The sequence below is a fragment of the Carassius auratus genome, chromosome 16 (genome assembly GCF_003368295.1).
Source record: "Carassius auratus strain Wakin chromosome 16, ASM336829v1, whole genome shotgun sequence".
NCBI lineage: Eukaryota > Metazoa > Chordata > Actinopteri > Cypriniformes > Cyprinidae > Carassius > Carassius auratus.
The window spans coordinates 3435850-3451139 of NC_039258.1; the positions used below are offsets into that span (position 1 = coordinate 3435850).

At 33.7% G+C, this 15290-nt stretch overlaps 1 protein-coding gene across 1 annotated transcript in view; it reads right to left on the bottom strand.

Annotated features, from left to right (window-relative positions):
- The window catches only part of slc6a20 (solute carrier family 6 member 20), a 14146-nt gene extending 3042 nt beyond the window's left edge, over nt 1–11104 (bottom strand). Inside the window, exons 1-9 of the mRNA XM_026283391.1 lie at nt 10587–11104; nt 7398–7538; nt 7229–7320; nt 5859–6086; nt 5071–5181; nt 3721–3962; nt 2448–2610; nt 1277–1481; nt 1–26 (exon numbers count right to left, since the gene is read on the bottom strand). The exon at nt 1–26 is cut by the window's left edge and continues 134 nt beyond it. Of these exons, the coding sequence (XP_026139176.1) occupies nt 1–26; nt 1277–1481; nt 2448–2610; nt 3721–3962; nt 5071–5181; nt 5859–6086; nt 7229–7320; nt 7398–7538; nt 10587–10710 (1332 nt within the window). The 5' untranslated portion in view covers nt 10711–11104. The remainder of the gene's footprint in view (nt 27–1276; nt 1482–2447; nt 2611–3720; nt 3963–5070; nt 5182–5858; nt 6087–7228; nt 7321–7397; nt 7539–10586) is intronic.
- Nucleotides 11105–15290: the final 4186 nt, after the last annotated feature.

Here is a 15290-nt window from a genome sequence, read left to right on the forward strand (position 1 = left end):
CAGCAAACAGAGAAGACAAACCAGACCTTAAGAGACCAGAGGAAAACCAGCGTCACAGACCAGACTAGATCTGAGAGGAGCGCTCAGAAGACTTACAAACTGAAGCAAAACTGTGCAAGACTCTTATTCTGTACTTTGGATAAAAGCGTCTGCTAAATGCATAAATGTAATGAAAAAAAATAAAAACCTGAATACAATACAAAATAAAATAAAAAATACTACAATAAACATTTATATATATTAAAAAAACACTCATTAAAAGATTATTTAGAAAATGAAATAGATATAATTGAAAATAAATCCTATCACGAACACAAAAAAATAAATATATATATATATATTTATTAAAATAAAAATGATCAGAAACACTTACTAAAAATGTATTAAATCCTAAAAAATGACAAGAAACACTTATTAAAAATCAAATCATAAAAAAATATTTTATAAAAATAACGATCAAAAACACTAAAAAAATATATTATAAATTATAAAAATGTTTATTACTAGTTTAAAAAAATAATAGAAATTCCGAAACACTAACAATCTATTAAATCATTAAAAAATGTAAAACAGAAATACAAGTTTAATTAAAAACATTCAAAAACACTTACTAAAATGTAGCTGTTAAATCACAGAAATGTAGATAAAAATAAAATGAAAATAAAAATGTTGAAATAAACTAAAGTGTATGAATTAAATCATAAAAAATGCTAAATGAAAATAAATAATTGTTACATAATAATAATAAAAATGATAAAAAAAATTTACCAGCATATATATGTTTCCCTGGAGCACAAAAGCAGTTTTAAGTCTCTGGGATATATTTGTAGAAATAGCCAACAATACATTGTATGGGTCAAAATTATAGATTTTTCTTTTGTGCCAAAAATCATTCGGATATTAAGTAAAGATCACGTTCCATGCAGATATTTTGTAAATCTCCTACCGTAAATATATCAAAACATAATTTTTGATTAGTAATATGCATTGCTCAGAACTTCATTTGAACAACTTTAAAGAATATTTAGATTTTTTTGTACCCTCAGATTCCCGATTTCAGACAAATATTGTCCTCCTCACAAGCCACACATCAATGGAGAGATGACTTATTCAGATTCAGATGATGCATAAATCTCAATTTCAAACAATGGACCTTCTGACTGGTTTAGTGCTCCAGGGTCACTTATGAAGCTGAAGTAGATCTATATTATTGAGCAGTATGAGGTGTGTTTAGAGCAGGTTTAGCTGGTCGACTGGTCTTCACAGGTTCTTGTACCGTTGATGCTCTCGCTGCTGAGGTAGTGTGACAGGAGCTTGATGTCAGCCAGCGGGGTGATGATGGCCGTCACGTTTCCCAGCATGCTCCCCATCCCTAAGAGCAGCAGCATGATGAAGTACAGCACAGACCAGAGCTGAGACAGCGGCATGTTCTTGATGGCCTCACTGTACACGATAAACGCCAGACCCGTGCCCTCCACCGCCTGCACAAACAACACTTACACGGCCCAAAAAATAAAAAAACTCCACACAACAAATGTGTAAAAAAATATGCAAACAGCTTCAAAAAGGTACAATTTTAAATATACATTTTACATTTTGTTTAAACCCTCAAACACCATCTATTAGAAAATGTTGGGTGCATGAAAATACATTACATTCATATAGACGTATAGAATTGAATTCATATAGAATTATTGCAATATTAAAGTCTATTTAAAAACTACTAAAAATTATTTCAGAAAGAAATGTGCAATTAATTAGTTATTTTTTAAATCGATATATACACACACATATATATATATATATATATATATATATATATATATATATATATATATATGTGTGTGTGTGTGTGTGTGTGTGTGTGTGTGTGTGTGTGTGTGTAAAAAATTAAATATGTATTTGAAATATTTTATATAAAAAACATTGCAAAATGGCAAAAATTCTATATATTGTTTTAATATAAATACATAATAATAATAATAATAATATAAATAAATAATATACATTTTAGATTAAGTTAATATGAACATTTAATTTAATAAATCTATAATAAATCTAAACAAATATTTTATACATAAATCTATGTAAAAAAAAAAAAAAAGTATATTTTTAAATATATTTTGGACAATATAATTACATTTATATTAAATGGCCAGAATTATAGGTTAACATTTATACATATATGTATTTTTAGGGCTGCTAGTTTAACACATGAATTAATTAGTTATAAAAAAAGAACGTGATTTAAATATTTTAACGCAGTTATTGCACAGGCCCCGCCCCCAAACCTATACATTATCTTCTATACATATCAAACATACAGACTGATGACAAACATGATGCAGGATAACAACTAAATGAAGTTAAGCCCTAAAATTCAACATGTATGAAATGTTCGAAGGGTTAAAATAAGCTGTAAGGGTTAAATGTGATGGGTAGTTTACCGTGTCCAGCTCAGCCTCCAGACTGCAGTGCTCGATCTTTGATGCGATGGCTGCAAAGCTCTCTGGATGAGTGATGTTGAGATGACTGATCCACGCCGTGACGTTCTCAACGCTGATGCTCTCCTCCGACAGATCGAACGAATTGAGACACAGCATCCTCATCCTGAGCAACACAAACAATCAGTCTGTGCCCACAGGAGCTTCATCTGCAGTGCTTTCTGAGTTCACAACTCACATTCAAGCTATTAACCGAGCTAACAATTTTACGTTCGGGAAACGTTAGTTTTTGGTTCCCAGAACGTTGCCAGAACGTTCCCTATTGGTTATCCAGAAAAGTTTTCTTAACATAAATAGAACGTTCCCTTAAGGTTAGGGGAACGTTCTCGGAACCTACTCTGACCGTTCCCTTAAAGTTATAAAAATATAACCTACAGGGAACGTTCCCAGAACATTCTCCTAAGGTTATCAAATTAAACCTAAAAATAACCTACAGGGAACGTTCCCAGAACATTCTCCTAAGGTTATCAATTAAACCTAAAAATAACCTACAGGGAACGTTCCCAGAACATTCTCCTAAGGTTATCAATTAAACCTAAAAATAACCTACAGGGAACGTTCCCAGAACATTCTCCTAAAGTTATCAATTAAACTTAAAAATAACCTACAGGGAACATTCCCAGAACATTCTACTAAGGTTATCAAATTAAACCTAAAAATTGCATATTGGGAACGTTCGTAGAACGTTCTTGTTTGGTTCCCAAACAATTAACCAAATGGGAACCATAAGGGAACGTTAGGGGAACGTTCTGTGTTTGCTGGGAAGTTAGTTTTTTCTTTTATTTACATTTATTTGAAATGGGACCATGTAAAATTTTCATCTGTGGTCCCTTGGCAGGTAATCATAATCACAAATAAACATAAAAACAATTCTTCAAGTCAACCATCTATTCATGAAAAAGACAATCAATAATAAAGAAAGCAATAACTTTGTCATAGTATCCTTTCAAATGTTAAAGTTGTCACAGTCATTGCATGCTCCAGTCTCTGTCTGTAGTTCTGTAAATAATTAATGCTTCATACTGTGAATAGTTTCCATAGAATACAATCCAAAACCATTCTGATAGACTTCAAATGAAACCAGTTCAAAAATTAACTTAGAAATGCAACTGTAAAATGCCAGCATTCAGCTTAACGTTTGATGGAATAATCATCAACACTCTGTGTGTCGTCAGACCTGCTGTGATCACAGATTGACTGAAGCTGACGTCCGTACCTTTCCAAACAGCTCTCGTAGTTGAACGTGGCCTTGAAGCCGTAGATGGAGAAGGTGACGACGCTGGCGAACACAGACGTGCCGCTGTTGATGAGCGAGACGACGACCGCCTGCTTCTCGAAGTCGTTGTTGTGATGGTTGTAACTGGAGAAAGCGATCAAAGAGCCGAAGCCCAGACCCAGAGAGAAGAAGATCTGAGTCGCAGCGTTGATCCACGTCTGAGGATTCGCCAGCTGCTCCAGCTGCACACACACACACACACACACACACACTAGTCAGCTATCCTGGTATAGACTCTCCATAGGTGTAATAGTTTTTATTCTGTACAAACTGTATATTCTATGTCCCTTCACCAACCCTACACCTAACCCTAACCCTCACAGGAAACTTTGTGCATTTTTACTTTCTCAAAAAAACTCGACATGCCAGACGCCCAAAATGGGGACATGGGTTATGTCCTCATAAGTCACCCTCTCCTTGTAATACCTGTGTCATACCCATGACATTATACAGAGTTGTGTCCTGATATGACACAAAAACATGCCCACACACTCTCTCACACACACACACACACACACACACACACACACACACACACACACACACACACAGACAGACAGACACACACACACACACACACACAGACAGACACACACACACACTTACTCACTCACACACACACACACACACACACACACGCACACACGCACTCACACTCACACACACTCACGAACTCACGCACACACACACACACACACACACACACACACACACACGCACTCACACACACACACGCACACACACACACACGCACGCACTCACACGCACTCACACACACACACACACACTCACTCACTCACACACACACACACACACACACACACACACGCACACACGCACACACTCACTCACTCACACACACACACACACGCACACGCGCACACACTCACTCACGCACTCACACACACACACACACACACACACACACACACACACACACACACACACACACACACACAGACACACACAGACACACACACACACACAGACAGACACACACCCTCTCTCACACTCACTCACTCACTCACTCACACACACACACACTCACGCACACACACACACACACACACACGCACTCACACGCACTCACACACACACACACACACACACACTCACCACACACACTCACGCACTCACACGCACTCACACACACACACACTCACACTCACACACACACTCACGCACACTCACGCACACACACACACACACACACACACACACTCACACACAGACAGACACACGCACACACACACACACACTCACGCACTCACACACACACACACTTCTCACTTTAGGTGTGAACATGTACTTGACTCCGTTCCAGGCTCCATGAAGAGTGACTCCGCGGATCAGATAGATGAACAGAACCACGTACGGAAACGTAGCTGTGAAATAAACCACCTGAGGAGGAGAGTCAGAGTCAAAGCTGCAGTTTATCTCATTACTTCATCTGCTGACAGAGCAGAAAACACACAGGAGTTCAAGAGAAGATAACGGTTTGGAACAGAATGAGAGTAATTAATGACTACAGGGAGGTTCAAGGTGCAATAATGTAAACACTTTTAGTTAATATATTAACTAGCATGAATGAACAATACATTAATTACAGTATTTAGTCATCTTCGTTAATGCAAGTTAATAAAAATACAGTTATTCCATGTTCATTCCTGTTAGTTCAATAACTAGTGTTAACTTTTGATTTTAATAATGCATTAGTAAATGCTGAAATTAACATGAAATATGATTAATAAATACAGTGGAAGTATTGTTCATTGTTAATTTGTTAACTAAAGCAGTAACTAATGAATCCTACCAAATACTGAAATGTTTTCTATTGTATTCTATTCTGTTCTATTCATATAGCACATTTAAAAACAACAGATGTTGGCCAAAGTAAACTATTGAATAAACCAGGAGCTGCAACAGAAAAAGGCCCTGTCTGCTTTTGATATCTTGATTTATTTTTGCAGAAAGTGCTAATATGAAAAAAAGAGTATTCTGTAATTGCATGAAGCTCCCTGTTAATTATTCAGGAAAATGCTATTAAAAGGAAGAGTGTATAAGGCGGTGCGTCTGACCACGCCGGTGGATTTGACGCCTCTGACGATGAAGAGGTAGACGATGATCCAGGCCAGCAGCAGACACAGAGCCTGACCCATGTGAAGACCTCCGTTCTCATCGATGGATGACGAGATGTTCAGCGTCTCGCGGTAGAAGAAGTACTGAGTGGATGAAGCCACCTCACACTCCTCCAGATACCCGGTGCGGTTCACATCGACGGGACACTCGGCCCACGGCAGCACCGACTGCACAGACACACGTGTACTGTGAGAAACTGATCAGGATTAAGGGATGGGATATCCTTAAAGACAAATCTGCTAATATGGTCAGAAAAATAAGCTTAAATTTATTTTTCTGACTCCAAATGACTTTTTTTGTTTTGTTTTAAACATAAACAGTCACTTAATGTTAGTAAAGTTCAGAAAACAAGTCTTCTTAACTTTTTGTATTTCAAGTAAATGTATCTTGACTTAAGAATCCTTAGATGACTGTACTAAAAAAAATAAAATAATGAAAAACTTTTTCTTTTTTTTTTTTGCAATTTTTTGAAGGAAAATAACACTTTTTTGTAAGTTTTTTATGGAAGCTTGTTTCTACCACAGAATTAAAAAATATATATAATAATTGTAAAAAAGTAGGGTTTTTTTCTTGCAATTTTTAATTTATGTCTCACAATTTAGATTTTATTTTCTCTGAAAAACAAACAAACAAACAAACAAACAAAAAATACTGAGCAAGAAATTCTTTTTTTTTTTTTTTTTCATTGAAAATACCACTTTTTTTGTACGTTTTTTATGGAAGCTTGTTTCTACCACAGAATAAAAAAATAAATAATAATAATTGTAAAAAAGTAATTGCGACTATCTCACAAATGCAGGTTTTTTTCTTGCAATTTTTAATTTATGTCTCACAATTTTGATTTTATTTTCTCTGAATGCTTTTGCTTTTTTTAATAATTTCATAATTTAGTCAAAAATATTTAAAAACCACAGAAGCTTGTTTCCACCATGAAATAAAAAATAAAAAGGCAATTGCAAATTTAATTTCACCTTTTTTTAATTCTATCCTGTGGTGGAAAAAAGTTTGCATAGTTTTCAAATATTTTTTTACTAAGTTCTGAAAAAATATTCCGTAAAATGCATGTTCATTATTATATGTACATCCTACTTGCTATTATCAAATGATAATTTACAACTGCACAAACATGTACACGTGTAACATATATTCTGACTGATTTGATGATGTTTTCAACCATCAATAATACTGAAATACAAATTTTGAATCCATTCTCCAAAATTTTTGTTTTTAAACATTGTTCACTGAAATTCGGTATTTGAGAAACATGTACCTTTTTTTGAAAGCAACCTATATTTTTCAGTAAACGGACCTGAAATGAATGGAAGAGATACCAGAAGCTCCAGGCGTTGATGACGTTGTAGTACAGACATAGATACATGGAGGTCACAACACTGGCAATACCTGTAAAGACGATCATATAATGATGATATCAGATCATTTTATAGCATGAAACGACCTGTAAATGAAGTGTGACTGACCCAGTCCTCCCAGATACGGGCTGATGGCCATCCACGCGCCGATGCTGCCCAAACGCATCTTCTGACCGATGGCCAGCTCCATACAGAAGAGAGGAATCCCCTCCAGAATCAGCATCAGCAGATACGGGATCAGAAAACCACCTGGACAACCACAAAAAACACATCCAACAACCATAACTAAACCTTTAATATAAAATAAAACAACTAAACATAAATATAATGGAACTAAAACAGATGCATGAGCAACATCACACTCGTAGCACACTGTTATTAATCGACCGAATGCCAATATTAAGCCATAATGTACTGCTATACATTTGCTATTGCATTTATACAACAGTTCGACCGCATGAGTGTGCAAAAATACATTAGAAACAACAACAGAGTGTCTTAAAAAATCCTCTTTTGAGTGGAAGTGAGACTGAGCGAGTGTGATACAGCATTCGTTCTTCAGCTCAATCTCATATTCACAATAAAACATTAGTTTGAATGTCTGCAGAGGAAAGCGATATCTTTGTCGTAATATTCTTTCATCTGTTAAGAGTGATTATTGATGGCAGTGCTGCTCACTGCATTTTGACAGCATCTTACAAGCTGTTATTGAAAATAAAACTTCCTTGTTTACACTTTATATGCGAACTTGTAGTTATAGTCAAATCCTCATCCTCCGGGCAGTGTGTTGTGGGCAATAACAGCCTTTAGAGTGTGTGTGCATCTGCACTTCGAATCTTAATCTTTAGATCAAAAACGTTGAAGCTAATTTTCAAACAGACATTATTTTTATAAACACACAGCATTTTTGAAGTCTAATTAACTACATGCATTCCTTTAATTTCTTAATACTACATTTCGTGACACCAAAACAGTATAATTTATAACATTATAGTGGATTTGGGCGTCTGGCATGACACTGGCTGTGATAAATTACATTTTACAATTTTTTTTTTTTCTGTGCCATTTGTAACTTTTGGATAAAGAAAGTTTTCTGTTTTCAAATGCTTTCAAATAATATTTAAAAAAAAATGCACGTTCACTTAATTTTATGGAGGTCCCATTTACTATTATTAAACTCTACTTCATAAAGGCACAAACGTATACATTTGTAAAATATGTTGACTAAAATGATTTGATAATGAAAGTTTATAGAGATACATGGTGCATGTGTAAATGAAATTAATAGATTAAAATGATCATTTAAAATGTAAAGTGGCTCCATAGAAAATGTGGCTTCTTGCTTTTGGTGGAAATTACTATTTTAAAACTTAATTTTACAGTTTTCTATGACCTTGCAGCTTGATCTTATAGTTGTGATTTTAATATAATGATTTAAAAAACTACAGATGCATTTATGTCATGCATTACTAAGATGTTATTGACTGAATGCATGTCGTTTCATAACTGTTATGTTATGTGCATAGTGTAAATATGAGAGTTCTTGAGCAGCTCTGACTGTAATCCTCAGTAAACCGGATTATTGTGGATAAAGAGGGAGTTTGGGAATAGTTGACGGCATCATGCAAACCAGCAGCTGTGACTGTGCATAACATCCCCTCCTTTACAATCGTACTTTGATCACTTTGCAAAATGCCGAACAAAAGGTTTGTGATTATTATTCAGGCGACGCTCCTCAAAGATGCACTGAATGCATAACCACAGACATTTAGCAGATGCATGAAACGCAGGGAAGGAGAACAAATAATATGTGCAGGGAATCTGGATGAGACGCTCGGGGAAGCTGAAGGACGATAAAACTTGTGTGACGCTGCTGTGACTTTCTGTACAAACTCACGCTGTTTCTAGAGTTCAGTGCAGAGTCGTATGTCTTCGCTGCGTTTGTTCACTTTTACACTTGAAGAGTCAGTAAACAGAAAGAATTTAAAGAATATTTAAGAACTACTAACACTTTTCTTCCAGCAATTACACTGAAGGGGAACGGAAAAGACTTTGCAAACACTAAAAATGAGTAAACGCTCTTTTTTATACAAATAACAACCCACATTGCAAAAAACTTAATTCACTACAATGCAATTGTAATTAATCTGACTCTTAGTTAATTAGTACATGCAAATAAACTTACTGTAATAATAATAATTAGGAAAATTACTACAATTAATTATTCCCTTTACCTGATATGACTGTTAAGAAAAAAAAAACAAGCTAAAATAAGGAAAATAAAAGCAATTTTCAACAGTAAATAAATAAATAAACAAACAAACACACTGTGAAAATTAAATATTGGCATTTATTACTTATTTCTGATCTGACTCAAATAAATGGACATATTAAAATGAGGAAAATAACAGTAATTAAAAATGCCCATTAAGCAATAAAAAAAAAAATAAAGTAACCGCATTGTAAAAAGCAAATATTGGCATTTATTACTATACTTAATCTTTTTTTTTCTACCTGATTTGACTCTTTAAAAACTTTTATTAAGTTAATGTATTCAGCTTCATTCAGTCCTATTAAATACAAAACTTCTTCAATAAACTGAATTATGAAGTACATTATTTGCAATGTTTAATTAGGAAATAGTGTTTTATATATATATATATATATATATATATATATATATATATATATATATATATATATATATATATATATATATATAATTCCAATTTATTAATTCCATTTTCAGTTACCGGTTACTCTGTGAATTGCCATTAATTAATTGAAATTTTATATATATATATATATATATATATATATATATATATATGTATTTTCTTTAAAATACTGTAGGTTTCACTTGAAAGATAGAGAAAAAGTTTATTTTTTCTCATATAAATATATAATAAATATAAACACATATATTATATAAATTTAAATATAATTTTTTTAAATATAATATATTGGATTTTTTTTTTTTTTTTTTTTTGCTGCAAAATATATAATCATTCTGGAATGTTACATAGTTGAATTTAAATTATATAAGACCAACCTGTTGTTGTTGTTTTTTTTAATTATGTAAATTTGAGTTGTTTTTCCATATTGCTAAGATTTAAAGAAAAATCAATTCTTCTTTAGATTTATTCTATTTTATGTTTTTTGCCAATATCCGATTATATTTGTGTCCTGTTCTGCTGCTGCTGTTGTTATCAAGCTCTCCATCAACATCTAGCTCAGAAGAACAAACATTCAGACGCAAGCATGAGGAGATGTGAAGTCAAAGACGAATCCTCTCACCTCCTCCGTGCATTTGGCAGAGATACGGAAAACGCCAGACGTTCCCGAGTCCCACAGCATAGGACACACACGCCAGGACAAACTGCATGGGACTGTCCCAGGACGGACGGGCTTCCTTACTCATGATGATCGATCTCCGTCTGCCGTCTGAAAAACACGAATCCCAGGAGAGTCTGGGAATATTTCAAAGTCCAGGGAGCTGAACTTGTGGAGTGGGAGTTCTCTAATGAAGCCGGAGGGAGGGACGCAGACTTTCACTGGCTGGATTTTATGTGATTCAGGTGAATGTTTGATTGAGTCGCTGGTCGTAGTCTTTTATCTCCTCGTGCATTCATTATCACGTCTTTTATTGCAGAGTTCGTGAAAGAGTCAAGAACATACTGTAAAGATTGAGTCTATCATTCGGTAATAAAACAAGCTCCGAGAGAAGTTTGGAGCTTAGAGAATAGTTCACACAAAAATGAAAATGTGCTGAAAATGCAATCACCTTCAGTTCATCTGAGATCAAGATGAGTTTGTTTCTTCGTCAGGTTTGGAGAAATGTAGCACTGCATCAGTGTCTCATCAACGGATGCTCTGCAGTGAATGGGTGCCGTCAGAATGAGAGCCTGATAAAAACATCACAATAATCCACAGCACTCCAGTCCATCAGTGAACATCTGGAGAAGACAAAACCTGAAACACATCCAGCATTAAGATGATTTTAACTCAAATAATCCATAATAACACTTCCTCCAGTGAAAAAGTGTTCTGGTCTGAATCAGGAGAGAAATCTGCACAGATCCAGCAGCGTTTAAACAGATCTAAACTAATCTGTGAGAGACAACAGCAGATGCACTTTTTCATTCGTGTTTTGTTTCATCTGATGTTTTTATCTGACTCTCATTCTGACGGCACCCATTCACTGCAGAGCATCCATTGATGAGACACTGATGCAGTGCTACATTTCTACAAATCTGATGATGACACAAACTCATCCTGATCTTGAACTTGAAATATTGTCTTGAATGCATGCAGCGAGACCGTCAAGCTTGATGTGAAGTTCATGCTATAATTTCTCCTCATTAACCTTGATTCGTTTAAATATTTCCCAGCATCCTCTGCCAGTCACTTTTTTGCTGGGAAAATAAACAGCCTTTTAACAAACATCTTCTTTAATCCACCAGGGAGATTCCTCTAATATTCTCTATTTATTGACAAAGGCTGTGGATGTGGTATGAAATGTTCTGAACATCTGAGAGCGGAGAGCACGCTTTGTTGTGTTTTCACAGGTGTTTGACCTTGATGACTTTATTAAATCAGAGAAACCTCAGACTGGTTCAGATCTTCTGTGTCTGCAGTGCATATTACGGCCCTGATATGAATATGCATCCGCGGCGATATGTTTTCAGATCTGTCTTTAGGATGCACGACTTTTGTGGATGCATGCATTATGTTAAACAAAATGCTGATGTTGCTGATGAAAAGTTAATAATCAATTAAATCATAAAAAAGCTCAATTCAATGGAATAGATAATTTTATAATACACTGTGATAATATATCTACATCAGAGCATCATAAACATTCAAAAATGTGACATGCACACACACACGCACACACACACACACACACACACACACACACACACACAGACACACACACACACGTTTGTTTTTGTGTAAAGTGTGTTCATCCCATAGGTGTAATGGTTTTTATTCTGTAGAAACTGTATATTCTATGTCCCTTCACCAACCCTACACCTAACCCTAACCCTCACAGGAAACTTTCTGCATTTTTACTTTCTCAAAAAAACTCATTCTGTATGATTTATAAGTGTTTTGAAAAATGGGGACATGGGTTATGTCCTCATAAGTCACCCTCTCCTTGTAATACCTGTGTCATACCCATGTTATTATACAGAGTTGTGTCCTGATATGATACACACACACACATCTGCTATAAGTTATTCTACAAATCAGCTTCTTATATTATTCTTAAATAAAACTAATTCTTATTTTTTAAATTGTTACTTGATATAAAAAGTTAACTTAATATAAAAAAACATTATTATTAGTATTATATTAAACTAAACTAAAATTATTATTATTATTATTATTATATTAAACTAAAATAAAACTATTATTATTATTATATTAAACTAAAATACAACTATTATTATTATTATTATTATTATTATAAACTAAAATAAAACTATTATTATTATCATTATTATATTAAACTAAAATAAAACTATTATTATTATTATTATTATTATTATATTAAACTAAAATAAAACTATTATTATTATTATTATATTAAACTAAAATACAACTATTATTATTATTATTATTATTATAAACTAAAATAAAACTATTATTATTATTATTATTATATTAAACTAAAATAAAACTATTATTATTATTATTATATTAAACTAAAATAAAACTATTATTATTATTATATTAAACTAAAATACAACTATTATTATTATTATAAACTAAAATAAAACTATTATTATTAATATATTAAACTAAAATAAAACTATTATTATTATTATTATTATATTAAACTACAATACAACTATTATTATTTGTATTATTTTAAACTAAAATAAAACTATTATTATTATATTAAACTAAAATAAAACTATTATTATTATTATTATTATATTAAACTAAAATAAAACCATTATTATTAAGTAACATTAAACTAAAACAAAATTATTATTATTATTATAAATAAAATATAACAGTTAGTTCCCAAGGAAATATTTACATTTTTTATCTAGTTTAACCTAAAATAAATGAAACCAGAACTGAAATAATTAGCAATAAAAAAGATACACACACACACACACAAACTAATAAAACTGACAAAAATTACTAACAGAAACTAAAATTACAATATTTCCCTCTTTAACTACTAAAATTAACTAATTTATCTAAAAACAAAAATAAAAAATATTAATGAAAACTATATTTGTATTTCAATGAAACTAAAATAACTAAAGTGTCTAATAAGGGGGTTACTGAGATAAAAATTTGCAGCATTTAAGTAACACTTTATTTGAAGCTGTCTTGGTTCCACAGGTTACATGTACTCATATTATAATAACAATTAATTTTTCATAATTGCATGCAAGTAACTCCAAACCAAACCCTAAACATACTGTATAGTAGGTACATGTTACTCAGTCCTTAAAGACATAATTACACTGTAACAAGGACAGCTTAAAATAAAGCGTAACCGGTTTGAGTCTTGTTGAACTGGGACAGACGCTGAAGGAAAGGAGGGTCACACAGTGAGGGTCACAGCTGTGTTATTGCATGCAGACTTGTTTTTCCTCATGCATCCCACTGGTCGAACACCCAAACGCATGCATTTGCTCCAGGACTGACCTCAGGTTTATTTGATGTCTCAGCAGAGATGACGCTCAAATCAGTGATTTTAATTATTCTGGAACACACTGAGAACAGATGGAGGATCCAGCGTGAAGCCACTCAGTGGGAGGCGCACAAACATCTCCGGGCAAAACAAGTGTACATGTACACAGACCCTTTACCCGACTGTGAAGATGTGGTAAATCAGGGTAAATGTCCTGAGAGGCTCTGACACGCTGCCACCAAACCGCTGTGTGGAACGGTTGACCTCGTGACCTCTGTTAAACACAACAAACATTCGACGTCTCTTCACATCAGCGAACTGAAGGATGATCATTCATGCATCGGCAATTAAAGGAATAGTTCTGCCACAAATGAGAATTTGCTGAACATTTGGAGAAATGTTGGATTGCATCAGTGAATGGGTGCCGTCAGAATGAGAGCTGATGAAAAGCATCACAATAATCCACAGCACTGTTTTTTGGGGTGAACTATTTCTTTAAGGACACTGTTGCATAAACTGGATGCACATATATAACAGAAGTGGGTATTTAGGATAAAAGGGACATTAAGTTGCTGTATTGCTGGATTCACGACTCGTGGGAAACTAAACTCTCGGTGCAAAACTACCCATGACTGATTCACACCACAGGGGAAGGGAGGCAAAGTTATACATGAGTTACAAAGACATTAGTTTTCCTTTGCATGCATTTCACAGGTTCATTGCCAATAAATCTAGAGACTAGTGCTTTATATAAAGAGCTCAGTGCACAAGTGTTTTCAGCTGGTCTTGGCACTGGTGAATTAAATATTCATGCACAAGAACAAAGCAACTGTTCCCAGAAGTCATTCTTAAGACAAGAACTAAAGCTTAACATCCATGCAAAACTGATCTGATTTTGTTTGTAGTCTGAAGTGCGTTGTGTTTGTCTAACAGTGCCATCTGTTGTATGACCACATGATATATCACTTTTAAGTCGTGTTTTAATAAATTAAATGTATATTTGTTAACTTTAGCTAAACTTTTTAGAGGAGGTGAATAAAGCGGTTTATCTCGCCTTCAGAAGTATTACAAATATTAAGACGAATTGACAAAAACACAGACATTTAGGCAAATATTAACTGCAGGTACAAGCAAAAGAATGAGAACAGAAAGAATGAACGTTTGTTTTTAAAGGACAGTATTTGTCTGAGATGCAACTATTCTGAGGAATCTGAGGGAGCAAAAAAATCTAAATATTGAGAAAATCATCTTTAAAGTTGTTCAAATGAAGTCCTTAGCAATGCATATTACTAATCTAAAAATTAAGTTTTGATATATTTACGGTAGGAATTTCTTCATGG